Genomic DNA, 15,550 nt, shown 5'->3' on the forward strand with positions numbered 1-15,550 from the left:
TGAATAAAATTGGAAATGAACTGAAATTTTTAAGACAATAACTAATTTTATCTACTTCCTCAATATCTACGAATCTTAAAGCTAAGTTAGCTATTTTAAAAACGGATTTAGAGAGTAATTTCATCATAATATCCAAAACCCTGAAAATTACACAAGGGCGTTCGAAGTACCATGCATTTCATTTCCCAACTTAATAAGTCTCCTTGATCAAATTCCTTTGGATTTTCTTATTATTTACATAAAGTTTCTGCTCTCCCAACCAACAGAGAATCATGATACTTTTTGCTAACTTTGCGTATTCTACACGGGTGGATAATTGGCTGTGTGCTTTTGTGTGTGTTTTTTTCTTTGCTTTCCTTTTCACTGGGACGCATAGATACATAAATATACAATTCAATATTTAATTTTGAAATGATTATTCTGGTTTATTTCTAATTTTATCTCTGATTTTTTTGACTGATAGAGTAACACGTAATTAACTACTCCCCCATGCAGAAGAGGATAATTGTTATATTTAGTAAAGTGTATCATTATAATTAATGATTCTATAAATAATAATTATCCCCACGGGTCAATAACGTAAAACCCTGTCAATCCAATAACTTAATTGCGGGATATACTAACGTGTTACGTGCATACGTATTCGAATTTAATTATATGAATAAAATGTGGAGGTCAACATCTCACGCGCCCACATACACGCGTTAAATAAAACGTCAATTTTTTTAATTAAAGAATGACCAGACTAGATTTGACCTAAGCTGCATTGTCTAATTACTTAAAAAAAAATGTATCTAATTATCTATTCGTAATTTACATGAAAACTTGAGAAAAATTCCTCCATTAAAAATTTTATGATAATAAATACTTAATAAATTGTTATAAATAGGCTATATTAATACCTTACAAACTTTGTACGTACAAAGTGCGGTGGTTTAATTCAAGTTATTCTTATCAATATAAATTTTGAATGTAAAAAATTTCTCCAATTTTTTTTTTCTGATTTATGTCTATGCATGATAAAAGAAATTTCAAAAGGTCAAACATGTTTGGATGAGTTATTGAAAATAGTGCTGGGAAAACTCTATTCATGAAGTCCGGTTTGGTAAAAGCAAACATTCGACTTACGTACATTGGAAAAATCAAGGTTCGAGCAATAAAACTCAAATTAGAGAGGGGGGGGGGGAGCCAAACAAGAATTATTGGATGAAAATTGAGCTTGCAAAATTAGAATTTGTACCTCCAAACTTATATACTACCTTGGATACTTGATATGAGAACTGATTTATTAATTTGAATAGATTAAAAAAATTAGTTAAGTTAATTAATTGTACTCCTCCGGTCCTTAATATAAGACCCATTTAACTAATTTGATTAGATTAAGGAAGTTAGGTAAGTTAATTAATTATAAGAAAAGTGACACATTTTTCCTAAAACACCATAATCATCTTTTTTAATACCCATCTCCTTCTTCTATTTGATTATGGTTGAAGAAATATCTATAGGGGTAATTTAGAGAAAATTGATAAATACGAGAAATGGGTCTTATATTTAGGACCAAAACCAACTCAATAATTGGGTCCTATATTAAGGACCGGAGGAGTAATAAATATTTAAGTCAAAAAATTGATTATAATAAATATGTATTGTCTTTTTTAAAGTATCTTACTAATATCAAGAAATAGAGATGGTATATATATAAAGACACGTCAATACTATACATAAATCATGATATGTAAAATGTGAAAATTTTAAGGGTTCGTGATGACCCATGAAAATAGCTGTTGCTAATTTGTCATACATCCACACTGTATATATCCATCCGCGGTCTCTCGTAATAAAGTTAAAGACAGGGGAGGGAATGGAAAAAGAGATCTGTTGTTGAACGCAAAACGTCATGTAAAACCAATGTTTTAAAAGCCGGACCGGAAGTCGAACCGGAAAGATCAACGGGTTATGGTTCAATCGGTCGGATCGGTCGGACCGTTTGGTCAGACCGGTGACGCAATAATTAATTTAAAACAATATTATATACATATAATTAGTATATATGAAAAATATCAAATTATTAAATAATTTAGAAATGCATTTAAATAATCTAAAATTATAATGAAATCATTGAAAATGGACTAAAACCTTATATATTTAAATTTATGTATGTTTAAAATATTTAATGATATTACAAATTATCAATTCATTCAAATCAACATATTTTTTTAAAAGATAGACCAAATATCGAAACAAAAAGACTAGCGACTCACGATTTTAACACCACAATATATGAAATTTTCAATGAAATAATACTATATGGTTATAAATAGTCTAAAAATATATTAGGATATTTAAGGGGATCAATTTTTTTTATTTTTCTTCTATTTTTTTAAAATTTTTTATTATTTTTCAGTCAGGCTAAAAAAACCGTCCGGTTTTCTGAAAACCGTTCCGGTTCCCGGTCCAACTCCGGTTTCCGGCTTAATAACGGCTCAACTCCGGTCCAATCCGGCTTAACTATGTGAACGGTTTTTTGGTCCAAACCGAGCCGTTAACGAGTCCGGGCGACGGTTCAACCGGTCCGACCGTCCGGTCCGTTCCGGTTCTTTAATCATTGTGTAAAACGGAGAAAAATGGAAAAAGGAGCGCGGAGGAGGGGGGAGGAAAACAGAAGTACAGGACGGAAAAAGAAAAGGATTGGCGGAAAGTATGATGACTTGGGAAGTGAACTTGTCAAAGCGCGTGGACCAGGACGCCGGAGCCGAGCACCTATTGGGAAGGGGGCCTTGCGACTACGTGATTGCATGACATGAGCGGGCCATGCACGATCATTTGGCAAAATCACATTCAACGCAGATTCACGCCCACGCGCCATGCTCCCTCGCCTTCAACTTCACTCGCCGCGTCCCCGCTTAATTCACGTGGGCTATTCTCGGGTCGTAAATATCTCGCAGCCAGACACGCCACACCACAATCCCCGGCACCAGTCAACCCGCATTCAAATTTAAAAGGTGTTTGGATATCCTGAAAAATACTTTTAAGAAATATTTTTTCGTAAATCGAGATAAATTCCTTCACATATTTACTTTATAGACAGTAAAATCACTTCTAAAATCATGGTTTGGTTTCCATCCAAACACCCCTTTAACCTCTCACCAACACCCCCTTGTGTTTTCTTTAATTTTAAATTATAAAAAATATTCCGACCCATCCCACACGAGCATTTTTATTAAACAGGTAATGGATAAGTATTTAGCGAAACTAAGGTTTCATGCGCGGGAGGCTGAACTGGTGTACGTAAGTATTCAGGAGATTCGTTCCTAAATAAGCCCGATTCTTGCGCTGTTTTCTTTATTTTAATTTATTCCCCCCTTTCCATATGTCAAGTGCAAAAATAATAATAAAAACCTTAAGGTATGTTATTGACCAATTTATTCAGGAATGTTTTTATTCATTATTTTTTATTCACATCAATTATATTTAACACAGTTTCCAATAGCAAAGATGAGATAAAGTGTATCCTAACTTAAATCCTCCTAAGGATATGACAAAAAAGCTTGACAGATCTACGGCATTAATTATTTTTTTAATTTATATCAATATGCATAAAACCATGTTGGCAGAAACTGCCAACATTCAAGTCACATAATGACTTGAACAGACTACTTTTGATAGAAAGATGCACGTGGTTAATTGAAAAAACATGTATAAAATTTTAATTGATATTATTGTCAGAATAATAAAATACTGGCAAAGTGTAAGTAGTTTTGTGTCAAAGTGCAGTGTGCATAGAAGGAAAAGTAATTGGAAGAGGGGGAATAATCGCAGATTGAGATTGGGATATTGAGAATTGAAGATGGGATTAGGTAAGAGTAGATAACTGTTTCCATAATTTAGAAGAGTGCCAACACCGAGAAGGGACGAACATGGGTTCCCATTTGGTGCTCATCAGGTGATGAGCACCCAATGCTCATCACCTGATGAGCAATCTGGACCGTCCAGATTTAATTTGGACGGTCCAGATTTAATATTATTAAATAATTATTTTAAAATAGAAAAAATTATATTTTTAAAAAATGATAGTTATGAGATTATCTTTATTTTTTATCTTATACCTATTAAAATAATTATTTTTAAAAAAATAAAAATAAAAATAAAAATAAATCTGGACCGTCCAGATCTAATCTGGATGGTCCAGATGGGTGATGAGCATTGGGTGCTCATCACCTGATGAGCACCCAATGCAAATCCCATGGTAAGCAAGAAAAAGTTTTGAAAAGGAGAGAAGCGACGACGCCGAATAAATGCTTCTTTTCTTGCGCACACTTACCGTAGATATTCATATCACGCAAGCGCGACCCCTCTCTCTTCTTGGTCTCACACACACTGTTACTGCAACGAGCCCCACTTTCTCTCTCACCTCACTGGCCCCCTTAAAAAAAAAAAAGAGAGCATTTTTCTCTCTCAAAACCCTTCTTCAACCTCCTCGCCCCCTCCTCTCACGCCCATGATTACAGATCAGGACGCACCAACCATTTGAGCTTTTTCTGGCCTTCCTCACGCATCAAGCTGAGGTCTTCCGCAGTTTCTTCGGCTTGATATTTACGTCCTTGAGTTCCAATGGCCACTGTGGGTTCTTCTTCCTCGTCAAAGGTCTGCTACAATTCCGAGTGTAAAGAATTGAAGTCAGACAGACCTAAGAAGGGTTGGAGACTCCGTACTGGAGACTTCGCTGAGCTCTGTGATCGATGCGGGTGACTAATTTACTATTTTGTTGACTCAAACAGTGTGCTTTTTTGGGTCATGTTTAGATTTTTTTTTTTTTACCAAATTTTATGTGGCTCGCTATGTGCAAGATTGGGACTACTCGAGCTTTCTGGGTTTTGCTATCGCTTTTGTTTCCAGCTTCTCTATTTTAAAATTTTGCCGTATGAATGGCTGTTATGGCGAAAGTGTGCATTTTGCTTGTTTTGTATTGCGTATCACTTTTACCAAAGGAGTGAAATTTGATAGTGGCTTTGTTATTAATGCGTGGGTCTCTTCTATTTTAGCAGCAGCAAGTCTAAAATTTGAATAACAAGTTTGGATCTTTTGCCCTCCTTTAATGTTTTTAAAAATGTTGCGGTTAGTCTCAAGTTTTCTGGAATTTGACTTCAAGGCATCCCTTACAAGGGCAGGAGCTGTTTTCAGTCATAACCTTGTCACTGGATTGTAGTTCCCCTTTTCATTTGGCATGATATTGGGACGAAATTCTTTACTTCCTCCGGAATATCTTTTTTTCCATTTTTATTTTATTTATAATTTTTCGAATATATTTTACTCTGGAGCGGTTGGGCCCTAGTACCATACTATTCCTTGAGGTGACACTAACAATGTTGTTTTGCCTTCATTTTCTGCTCGGTTGCTCTTGGATTGCTTCGTGAATGTAAAACAAAACAACTTTAGTTGTGAAACAAACAAACAAACAACAACAAGCCTTATCCCACTAGGTGGGGTCGGCTACATGAATCACACGACGCCATCGTGCTCTGTCAATAACCCAATCCTTTAGTTGTGAAACTGCATCTTTATTTATTTTGCATTACTATGAAGAGAACAGAGATGAATAGAAAACAGGACGAAAGTATCCAGCAACTGAAATTGACACATTTAGTTCTCCTTGTCACTAATGCTACTAAGTAGTCAGGAACGCTTCTGTAAAATTTTCTATATTTCCATTAGGAGAGTATGTTTCTGGGCCATCTTAGACTGCAAGTAGGAAAAATACTAGTGATTTGGAAGGCAGTTTTTAACAGTTCTAGCTTTCCAAGGATTTGCATGACTGGTACTGATCAAGTTTAGGATTTTCAGCAGTTTAGCATGCAGTTTGTTTACTGTTTACTGCTTCTTGTCACGGAGGATTAACTACATGGTCTAGTACTTGATGTTTAAGACCCCAAATTGATTTTTACTCGTGACAATCCTTCCAGCTTACTAGATGATATCTCTCACCATCCTCAAAACCTGGCCATAGAATATCCAACTTGGATGCGTTAACTTTCTCAACTATTTCATTAGGTTTCCTGAGCAAAGAAAGGCAGCAGAGAGGATTTGTGATAAATGTCAAGCATCTTGGTTATTGTCTGAACCATTAGATCCCGAAGCATGCATGAGGGATTGCCAGCAAAGGGACTCCTAGATAGATGAAGGGCCACCGTAAAGATAAACAACTTGGTACCTAGCTATGATGCTTGCAACACATTATTGAAATACTAACCAGGCCACATTTAGCAAGATTAACTTAGGCTTAAAACCACTAAGATTTGGTAGTTTCGGAGAGGAGGGGTGAATGGTAGGAACAACGAGGCATATCCGTTGAATTCCCAAGATAAGCCCTATTTGACTGTGACTACGTATATAAGAAAAAGGATAAAACAGTAAACTAAATTGCCTGACTGTCTCCTCCTTTTCCCTTTTTTATAAAATCTCCCAAATAGGGCTAACTTTCTATCTATCCATTTGGCCCCGTTCCCTTGTAACACATTGATTCAAACATAGTTTAAAGGCTTGAACCCGGGATGGGTGATCAAAACGCTATTTCTACCTTTAGAAAGACAATGAATAGTGTCATTTTATGTGAGCAAACTCTCAGCCCTCTCAACCAAAGTCCAAATGTTTCATCAGACCCTACATCTATGAAGCTCATGTTGAAACATAGAACACCCTGATAAATCCTATTATTTCATATATTTCTATATCTAATCTTAGGCTTTTGACGCCTGTTAATTGGTTAATTGTGTATAATTAGAGATAAAATGTGTACAAGAGTGATTATGTGAATTAAGCAGTACGCGGATTGATTTAGTCACTTTATAGTTTCTCTAAGTGATTTCTTTCTTGGCCACATGATATTACACCATTTTATGGTTTTATGTGCACATGCACAACAAGGGTTAGCAGAAATGGAGAAAAACGAGGTTGCCTCACCTTGCTCTTTGCTGACCTTGATACTAAGACCTTGTGGACACCATAGAGTAAAGGCAACCTTTGTTCCATTGTTGCCATTTATCCTCAAACTCTTTGCTAAAAGCTTCATCTAAGGAACCTTGATCTACCCTTTCATAGGTCATTTCATGATCCAACTTGAACAACAGACTTGTCTGCTTATGGCAACTAGTATCCTCCACAGTTTTATTAGCCATCAAAGCAGCATTCAAAATTATGTAATGATATGTTATTGGTTCTCTATATTGTTGAACTAAAAAAATTCCCTCATAAGAATTATAATTTTATAATTGTGCCATTCAGCCTATGTTGCATAGTTGGTCTCAAGCCCGGGTAAAGAAGGAGGGTTGTGTTAGGCCATCAACAGCTAACGTAAAATCCTGTCGAATCTTTTATGATATGGATCCACAAAGAAATTGTGCTACTGCTAGGTCGTTGCGAAAGTAACGCGTTATATGGCTCGAGTACAATGAGAAGTGAGCAAGAGCCGTCGCATTGTCGCCCGAATGTAGTGTTAAATGAGCAAGGGCTATCGCACTTTTATGGACGGAGGTGGTTAAAAAGTTAGTTCATGAAAGCAAGATCAGGTTTGGCACTTGGAACATCGGGACCCTATATGGTAAATCAAGGGAGGTGGTGAAAATAATGGACAAATGGAAGATTAATATTTTGTGGCTCCAAGAAACTAAATACGTTGGAGAGAAGGCTTTCGAATTTACTAATGGATTCAAACTTTGGTATACGGGAAAGGTAGGCATAAGGAATGGAGTTGGTATTATCGTTGATAATGAATGGAAATAGAATGTGGTGGAAGTCAAAAGGATAGAAGACAGAATCATTTCTTTAAGAATAATCATGGGGAGAGATACTATCAATGTGGTTTGTGCTTATGCACCTCAAGTAGGGGCAGATGTCCATCTTAAGGAGAAATTTTGGACGGATATAGAGGGTTTGATTCAAAACATACCACTCGTGGAAAAGATTTTTATTGGTGGTGATCTAAATAGACATGTTGATAAAGGAGCAGGACAGTATGTAGGGGCTCACAGTGGTATGGGTTTTGGAGTGCGTAATAATGAAGGGTAAACTATTATTGATTTCTCCCTCGCGTACAACCTCAAGATTGTTAACACTTGTTTTAAGATGCGGGAGGAGCATTTAATGACATACAAGAGTGGAATCTCGAGGTCGCAGATTGATTTCTTTTTGGTAAGGAATCCTGATAGAAAATTTTGCATAAATTATAAAGTGATTTCTGGAGATGGCGTGACAGCACAACAGGGGGTATTGGTCCTTGATGTGTGTAAAACAAAAGCGCCAATAAATGTCAACCCCAAGGGTCAAATGGTGGTAGTTAAAAGGAGAGAAGCAAGAGACTTTCAAATAGACTTTTTTAAAGGAAGGGGTTTGGGAGCTACAAGGAAATGCTAATCTTATGTAGACAGAAATGACTAAGAAGGTCCAGAAGGCTGCTAAAACAATTTTGGGTTGATCGAAAGGTCGTGGTTGGCGAGATAAGGAGACATGGTGGAACGAGAATGTGCAAGAGAAAATCAAGCATAAGCGAGGTTGTTTTAAAGCAATACATTTGTATAATAATGCTGAAAATTGGGAAAGGTACCGTTTAGCCAAAAAAGAGACTAGGAGATCAGTGGGTGAAGCACGTTCTAGAGCTTTTGAGGAGTTCTATAACGATTTAGGGACTAAGGCTGGGGAATGCAAGATTTACAAGACTACAAAGAATAAAGAAAGAAAAAGAAGAGATTTGGACTAAGTAAGATACATAAAGGACGAAGAAGGTAGAGTTTTGGTTATTGATAGTGATATTAAAGATTGATGGGAAGCCTATTTTTATAAGCTATTTAATAATGGGGGTGAAGGATTGACTTATGAGTTTGAAGATTTGACAATTGGAGAAGAGGAACACAATTTAGCTTTTTATTGAAGAATTTGAGTTGCTGAAATTAAGGAAACTCTCAAGAAAATGGAAAACAATAAAGCAGTTAGACTTAATGGTATTCTTATTGAAGTTTGAAAATGTCTGGGTGAAGATGGTGTGCTATGGCTTACTAAGTTATTTAATGAGATATTGCGCTCCAAGAAAATGCTTGATGATTGGAAAAAAAGTACTTTAGTATCTATTTATAAGAATAAAGAAGATATCCAGAATTGTACTAGCTACAGAGGGGTTAAGGTCATGGGTCATACTATGAAATTATGGGAGAAGGTGATAGAACATAGGTTGAGATTGGAGACCAGTTTGGGTTCATGTCAGGAAGATCAACAGAAGCGATTTATTTATTGAGGGGGTTAATGAAAAAATATCGAAGCCATAGAAGAGACTTGCATATGATTTTTATTGATTTAGAAAAAACTCATGACCGAGTGCTTAGAGAAATGCTTTGGAGAGCTTTGGAGAAGAAAGGTGTGCGTGTCGCTTATATCAAAATCATACAAGACATGTATGAGGAGGTCATAACTAGTGTTTGAATGCCGGGTGGTGAGATAAAGGACTTTCCTATAAGGATTGACCTACATCAGGGATTATTTTTGAGCCCTTATTTGTTTAACTTAGTTATCAATGTTCTAAGTGAGCAAATAAAAAAAAAAAATCCAAAGTGCATACTTTTTGCTGATAAACTAGTTTTATTGACTGAGTCAAGAGAAGAGATTACCACTAAACTTGAGACATGGAGAAGAACCTTAGAATCGAGGGTTTCAGTTTGAGTAGAAGCAAGACAGAATATATGTATTGCATTTTTTATAAGAGACAAGTTAGAACAAATTTAGAGGTCAAATTGGAGATCAAGTCATTCCACAAGTGAAAAAGTTTAAATATTTGAGATCAATTATCCAAAAAGATGGTGAAATTGATGGAGATGCTATTCATAGAATTCAAGTTGAGTGGTTTAAATGAAGAAAAGCGACAGGAGTTATCTGTGATCGGAAAGTACTTAATAAGGTCAAAGGAAAGTTCTAGCACGCTGTTATAAGACCAACAATGCTATATGGGAGTGAGTGTTGGGCTTTAAAGGGACAACATGAACATAAAGTGGCAATTGTTGAGATAAGAATGCTGAGATGGATGTATGGTCATACAAGAAAAGACAAGATCCGTGATGAACATATACGAGGAAAGGTTGTAGTGGCTGGTATTGATGAGAAAATGGTAGAAAACCGATTGAGATGGTTTGGTCACGTGTAAAGAAGGCCATAGGACGTGCCGGTGAGAAGAGTTGATCAAACTGTATAGAGTCTTCTAAAAAAGAGTAGAGGAAGGTCGAAAACAAAACTTAATAAAGTCATTAAGCGAGATATTTCAATTAACAATATATCCAAAGATTTGGCTTTGGATAGAATCCAATGGTGTCATGCGATTCATGTAGCCGACCCCACCTAGTAGGATAAGGTTTTGTTGTTGTTGTAATTATGCCATTCGGCGGGTAGTAGAAACTTTTTAAGCTGCAGAGAAGATTTGTTGATGCAGCTGATATATTAGTTCATTCAACTGATAAGGAGGACTCCATGCATGTGGGCATGTTTTTATGTGTGTTTTCTTCTGGTTGAACATTGTAGTTCCTTTTTTTTTTTTTTTTTTTTTACTGGAATATATATTGGCCAAAATGGGCTCCAGATGGCCAATAGAACCCACATATTATTAGGTCAAACAAATTTTCTTCTTGCTCGCTTGTATTTTTTTTTCTTGGTTGTTTGTGTATGCTGGAAATAAATAACTGATTTTTTTTTTTTTTTGGGGTTTATACATGTTAATGCATCTGGGCAGAGGAGTGAATTGGCCTTATTTAAAATAATCATGCCCATTGATCCTTCAATTTTTTTATTCTGATTTCATTCTATATGCTATGCATGTTATTGTCATTCCCTTTGTAAGTTTTGGTTTTGTTTCTGTGACACTTAGTTCTGCTTTTGAGGAAGGAAGGTTCTGTGACATTTATCATTCAAAAGCTTCTGGTTGGAGGACTTGTGAGACATGTGGGAAGGTGAGTTTAAATTGTAATGGGTTCAATTGCTTTATATCTGCTAAATGCCATATAACTTGACATGTGTCCCCCACGTTGAGTCTGGAACTTTTATCTGATGATGAGTCTTCCTTTACAGGGGATTCACTGTGGGTGTATCGTTTCAAGTACAGCCTTTATGATGTTGGATCCTGGAGGCATTGAATGCATTGCATGTGCCAGGAAGAGTATTATTTTGGTTGGTTTTTCTTTCATTCTAAGCATATTGATGGTAGTTTTTCATTTCTTCACTTTTTGTTCGTTTTATTATGGCATGATTTAATCTGCCTGATACTTGTGTTATGTGCATCCTTATTTCACATTCTTTCTTATCAAATGAACTCAGAAACTGTTCATTGTATTGTTATTGTAGAAGAAAAAGGTTTCTCCCTGTATGAAAGCAAGGCAAGTATTGCTTTGTCAGTTAATCTGGAAGGGACATTGACCGTTTGAGGCAAAGCATGAGGAAGATTAAGGTCTGTCAGTCAGTGTGATGTGGGAGAAGGAAAGGAGAGGGGGATGGGGGTTTGGAGAGATAGAGGGAGAAGGGAGAAATTTGGAACATAATAACCAGTCTCAACTTCAATTAATCAAAAGCCCAACATTGAGAATAATTTACAGCCATTTATTAGAGCCTTTGATGCAACAACTTAAACCCAAAGTGAAAGAAAACCTAAACTTAGTAAAAGAAATCACTTAAAACATAAAGAAGTTGCTAAAAACATGAAAATTACCGAAACATGAAATAAATCTAGCTAGATGTCCCATCAGAGTTCCAGATAAATCATGTGACAAGTTAGTGTTCGCCAATCGCCATCTCTGTTTCACACTGTTTTCTGCCAAATGACCTCAAGAACTGTTAAATTGTATTATTATTGGAGAAGAAAATAAGTTTCTCCTTAGCGAACCAAATATTTTTAGCCAGTTAATCTGAAAAGGATATTGACCATTCATTTGACAAGCATGTGAGATAGAAAGGTATTGTTTGTGATCGCCATTCATATATTTATAAGATGTTGGAGCTTGAAATCTTTTCTTCTGTCTGGCAATGAGCTAAGAAATTGTTGATTTCATTGGAATCAATTATTATAAATGTAGTGTTAGTATGCAGGGATAAACTTACTGCATGCATTATTGTTCCCTTGATCTCTTTATTTGATTCTGACTTTAAGTCTGTGGAAATAAAATTATATTCAAGATGTGTCAGTTATTGAGACATCACTCATTGACACTTATCTTGAAGCACAATCCCCCCTTTCTTTCCATTTTTATTGCCCGTTTGTGCATCTTTTAAAGATGCTTCATCTGTCATAGTGTTGTGATGTTCATTTTTTCATATACTGATCTACTATAGGCTTTTGCTCCGTTTTCTCCCTAAAGTTAACTCAAGGGAAAAAGATTATCACTTAAAAGATATTGTTCTCCTGCAATTTCTTGTGTAAACTAAATTTCTTAATCTTCAACTTCTCCATGAGCAGATAAGCTTCTGTTTGAGGTTTTCTCCCTCTTTTTTTTTTTTTTTTCCTTAAGAAAAAAAGGCTGTTGCCCAGACTTCATATAGTCTATTTGGATATAACATCTGCACACTGACTTTATATTTTGTTGTCTGTATCTCAGCCACCTAGTCTACCTTGGTCACCACCTTTTTCTCTTCAAAGTCGTTTTAGAGACCTGTCTTCAAAAAATTGGAGTCAGTTAGCTGGATCTGGTCCTGTACCATGGAAGCAAGCTCCCAGTTTGTTCAATACAAATTCTTCATCTGACCGGCACCCGGATATGCCATCTGTAGTTGAAATATCTAGTGTTGACAATATTTATGGAAATGAGAGGATATCTGCCTCATCTCTGGAAAAGAAAAGTGACGATCTTTCTGGAATACCAGCTAATTGGAATGTAAAGATTGGCACACGGGAAATGATGTTTATAAATGGTAAGAATTTTGCATATTCTTTGGTGAGATGGGAGAGAATGAAGAATGTTATTAAGATGGCTATTTACCATGATTGCGATGTTTCAGGAATGCGGAATGATGAAAAGTCTAGTTCATGCTTGAATATGTGCCAGCAAACTTCTCTGAAGGAGGATTCATCAACCCAACCATTTGGTCTGACTGTACCTTATGCACATCAAAATGAAAGAAATGGTCAAATTGGGGTAACTGGAAGTCATCCACAACAAACTCCTCCACCTCCCCATGGAAAGCAATTTAGTGGCCCTGTACACGTTGCACTTGATTCATCAGGTGAATCACAGGCACGAAATGGACGGCCCAGAGGAGACGCCCGAGGAAGGAACCAGCTATTGCCCCGGTACTGGCCCCGGTGCACTGATCAGGAGCTACACCAGATATCTCTCGAGTATCCTATATATTGTAAATTAGTGTGTTAATCCATAACTCTAATGCATCATCTTCTCCAGTTTTGTCTGATTACCATTAAGAAAGTTAGGGAGCCTTGACATTGTTTCAGCTCTAATTCTGTTATAACTCCATTGTTCCAAAAAACGTTGAGTGCTAGTGATGCTGGGCGAATTGGGCGTCTAGTGCTACCAAAAAAATGTGCTGAGGTTAGTCAAGAGGTTTCTTTCTTTGAACAATTAGTAGGGGAAAAGGGTACCTTTGGATTGACTATAGTTTATGCTTCATGTTCAAGGTAAACTGAAATTTGTAAAAGGGAATTATGATTGTACACTGTGTATGGCATGCTAGTAAAACATGACATGACACTTCAAAATGCTTGGATTTCCCACTGTCCATGTGTTTTGTCGTGTCCCATTAGATGTTTTCTCAAGGCATACTACACAATGTTTTGCTGCTTGCTTGACATGCGTCACATGTCCATTAGCATATGGAGCCAACTCAGGTGCTAATTATCATTGTAGGGTCTTGTTGTAGAATGCTGTATTTTTCGTTGTCTTTTGCTGGGAAAGTCATGAGGATAGTGATGATTGGAGAAAATTGGATTGGTGAGATTGCATTCACAGGATCAGGATTCAGGAATAGTGTCTAATACATAGCATGATATATCATATACCTGTAATTTTTCAAAAAATATTTGAGTGTCCTTGCTGTTATTCAAGTGCAGTTTCAATAGTAAGAGTCTTAATCATTTTTGGATTGATGTGTGTTTCAGTGCCATTATTTCATGGGCTTCAGTATAATCCAATCAAAGATTGCATAATGCTATGTAATTTCCCATGTGATAGGCCTACTTTCCACAAATTTCTCAGCCTGAAGGGTTGCCACTTAAAATCCTTGATGCAAAAGGCAAGGAATGGATATTTCAATTTCGCTTTTGGCCCAACAATAACAGTAGAATGTATGTTTTAGAAGGCGTAACTCCATGCATACAGTCCATGCAATTGCAAGCTGGTGACACAGGTAACATGCCATGCTGAAGGCAACTCATGTATTGGAATATATGATTCAATACTCCTGGTTCTTGCTTACAGCATTTTCATGCGTTGAAATGGCTTAAACCTTCCTAGCCATCCCTCATCTAATTTAGAGTTCTTCCGCTGAAATTAATTCTGCTTCATTTAATTCACAGGATATTTTTACTATACAATATGTTTTGTGTTAAAAGCATAATAGTGCTACATTAATTATGCTTGTCTACAGGTAATCAGTTCTTACTAGATTTAAAAATCAAAGATAAGCCTGCATTGATTCCTGTTGTCTTATGATGTAATGATTAGGATTTGAAATTATCTTGTTTTGTCTTTTGTGGCTGATTTGAAATTATTTCTGCAGTAACATTTAGTCGGTTGGAGCCAGAGGGGAGGTTGGTCATGGGATTTCGAAAGGCTTCAAGTGCTACCCAATCTGATCAGGTATGACCTTGGTCCATGTCCGAGTATAATGATATTCTTCTACGTGTAATTACATTTTGTAGGGTGTCAATTATATGTTTAATTGAGAGCCTTCTTACTAATTTAACTTCAGCTAGGTGCTTTTACTGAAAATTATCGCATGAAATTGTTTTTAAGATTGTAAATGATTTTCGCCCTTTGAATTGCATGGAAGATAACTAGAGAAGTCCTGAAAATAGGACCTAGGCACACCATAAACCACAAGGTTTATAGACTGAAGGTTTTAAAATGCCCCAGGGAACTTAATGCCTTAAATTATGCCAGATTTGGACTTCAGCTAGTAACTAATTAACTGTGGCTAAAATCTGATTGTAAATATTTTATAATAAATAAAGAAGGCTTCAATTTGATATAGCAGTGCATTTTCTTTTTGGTTATTTTGTCACACATAACTTATCCATGAATGCAGCGTTTGCAGGATTCTTGGACTTTCAACGGAAAACTTACATATATTGGCTTTGTATTTCATTTTGGCAGGACAACGAAACAACCAAGACTGGAAATGGATATTCTACACACGGTGATGTTAGTAGTGCAAAATTAATCTTGATGTAACTGATAATGTACATAATTAAGAAATTCTCCAATTCGGTTGTATTTTCATGTGCTATGTAGGTGTTGAATTGGATCCTAGTTCATGGTCCAAAGTTGACAAATCAGGATTATAGCAAAAGAAGCACTGGGGA

At 36.2% G+C, this 15,550-nt stretch overlaps 1 protein-coding gene across 1 annotated transcript; it reads left to right on the top strand.

The window, feature by feature from the left end:
• Positions 1–4,410: 4,410 nt before the first annotated feature.
• Positions 4,411–15,415, top strand: LOC114750911 (B3 domain-containing protein Os07g0563300; the record flags this gene model as incomplete). Its single annotated transcript, XM_028939551.1, has 9 exons — positions 4,411–4,745; positions 10,895–10,976; positions 11,095–11,193; positions 12,612–12,924; positions 13,012–13,351; positions 13,463–13,559; positions 14,199–14,373; positions 14,746–14,825; positions 15,342–15,415. Coding segments are annotated over exons 1-9 (1,394 nt in total), but the record flags the coding sequence as incomplete, so codon positions are not given.
• Positions 15,416–15,550: the final 135 nt, after the last annotated feature.

The sequence above is a fragment of the Neltuma alba genome, unplaced genomic scaffold (assembly GCF_004799145.2).
Source record: "Neltuma alba isolate B1F8T4 unplaced genomic scaffold, ASM479914v2 tig00006683_pilon, whole genome shotgun sequence".
In the NCBI taxonomy this organism is placed as follows: Eukaryota; Viridiplantae; Streptophyta; class Magnoliopsida; order Fabales; family Fabaceae; genus Neltuma; species Neltuma alba.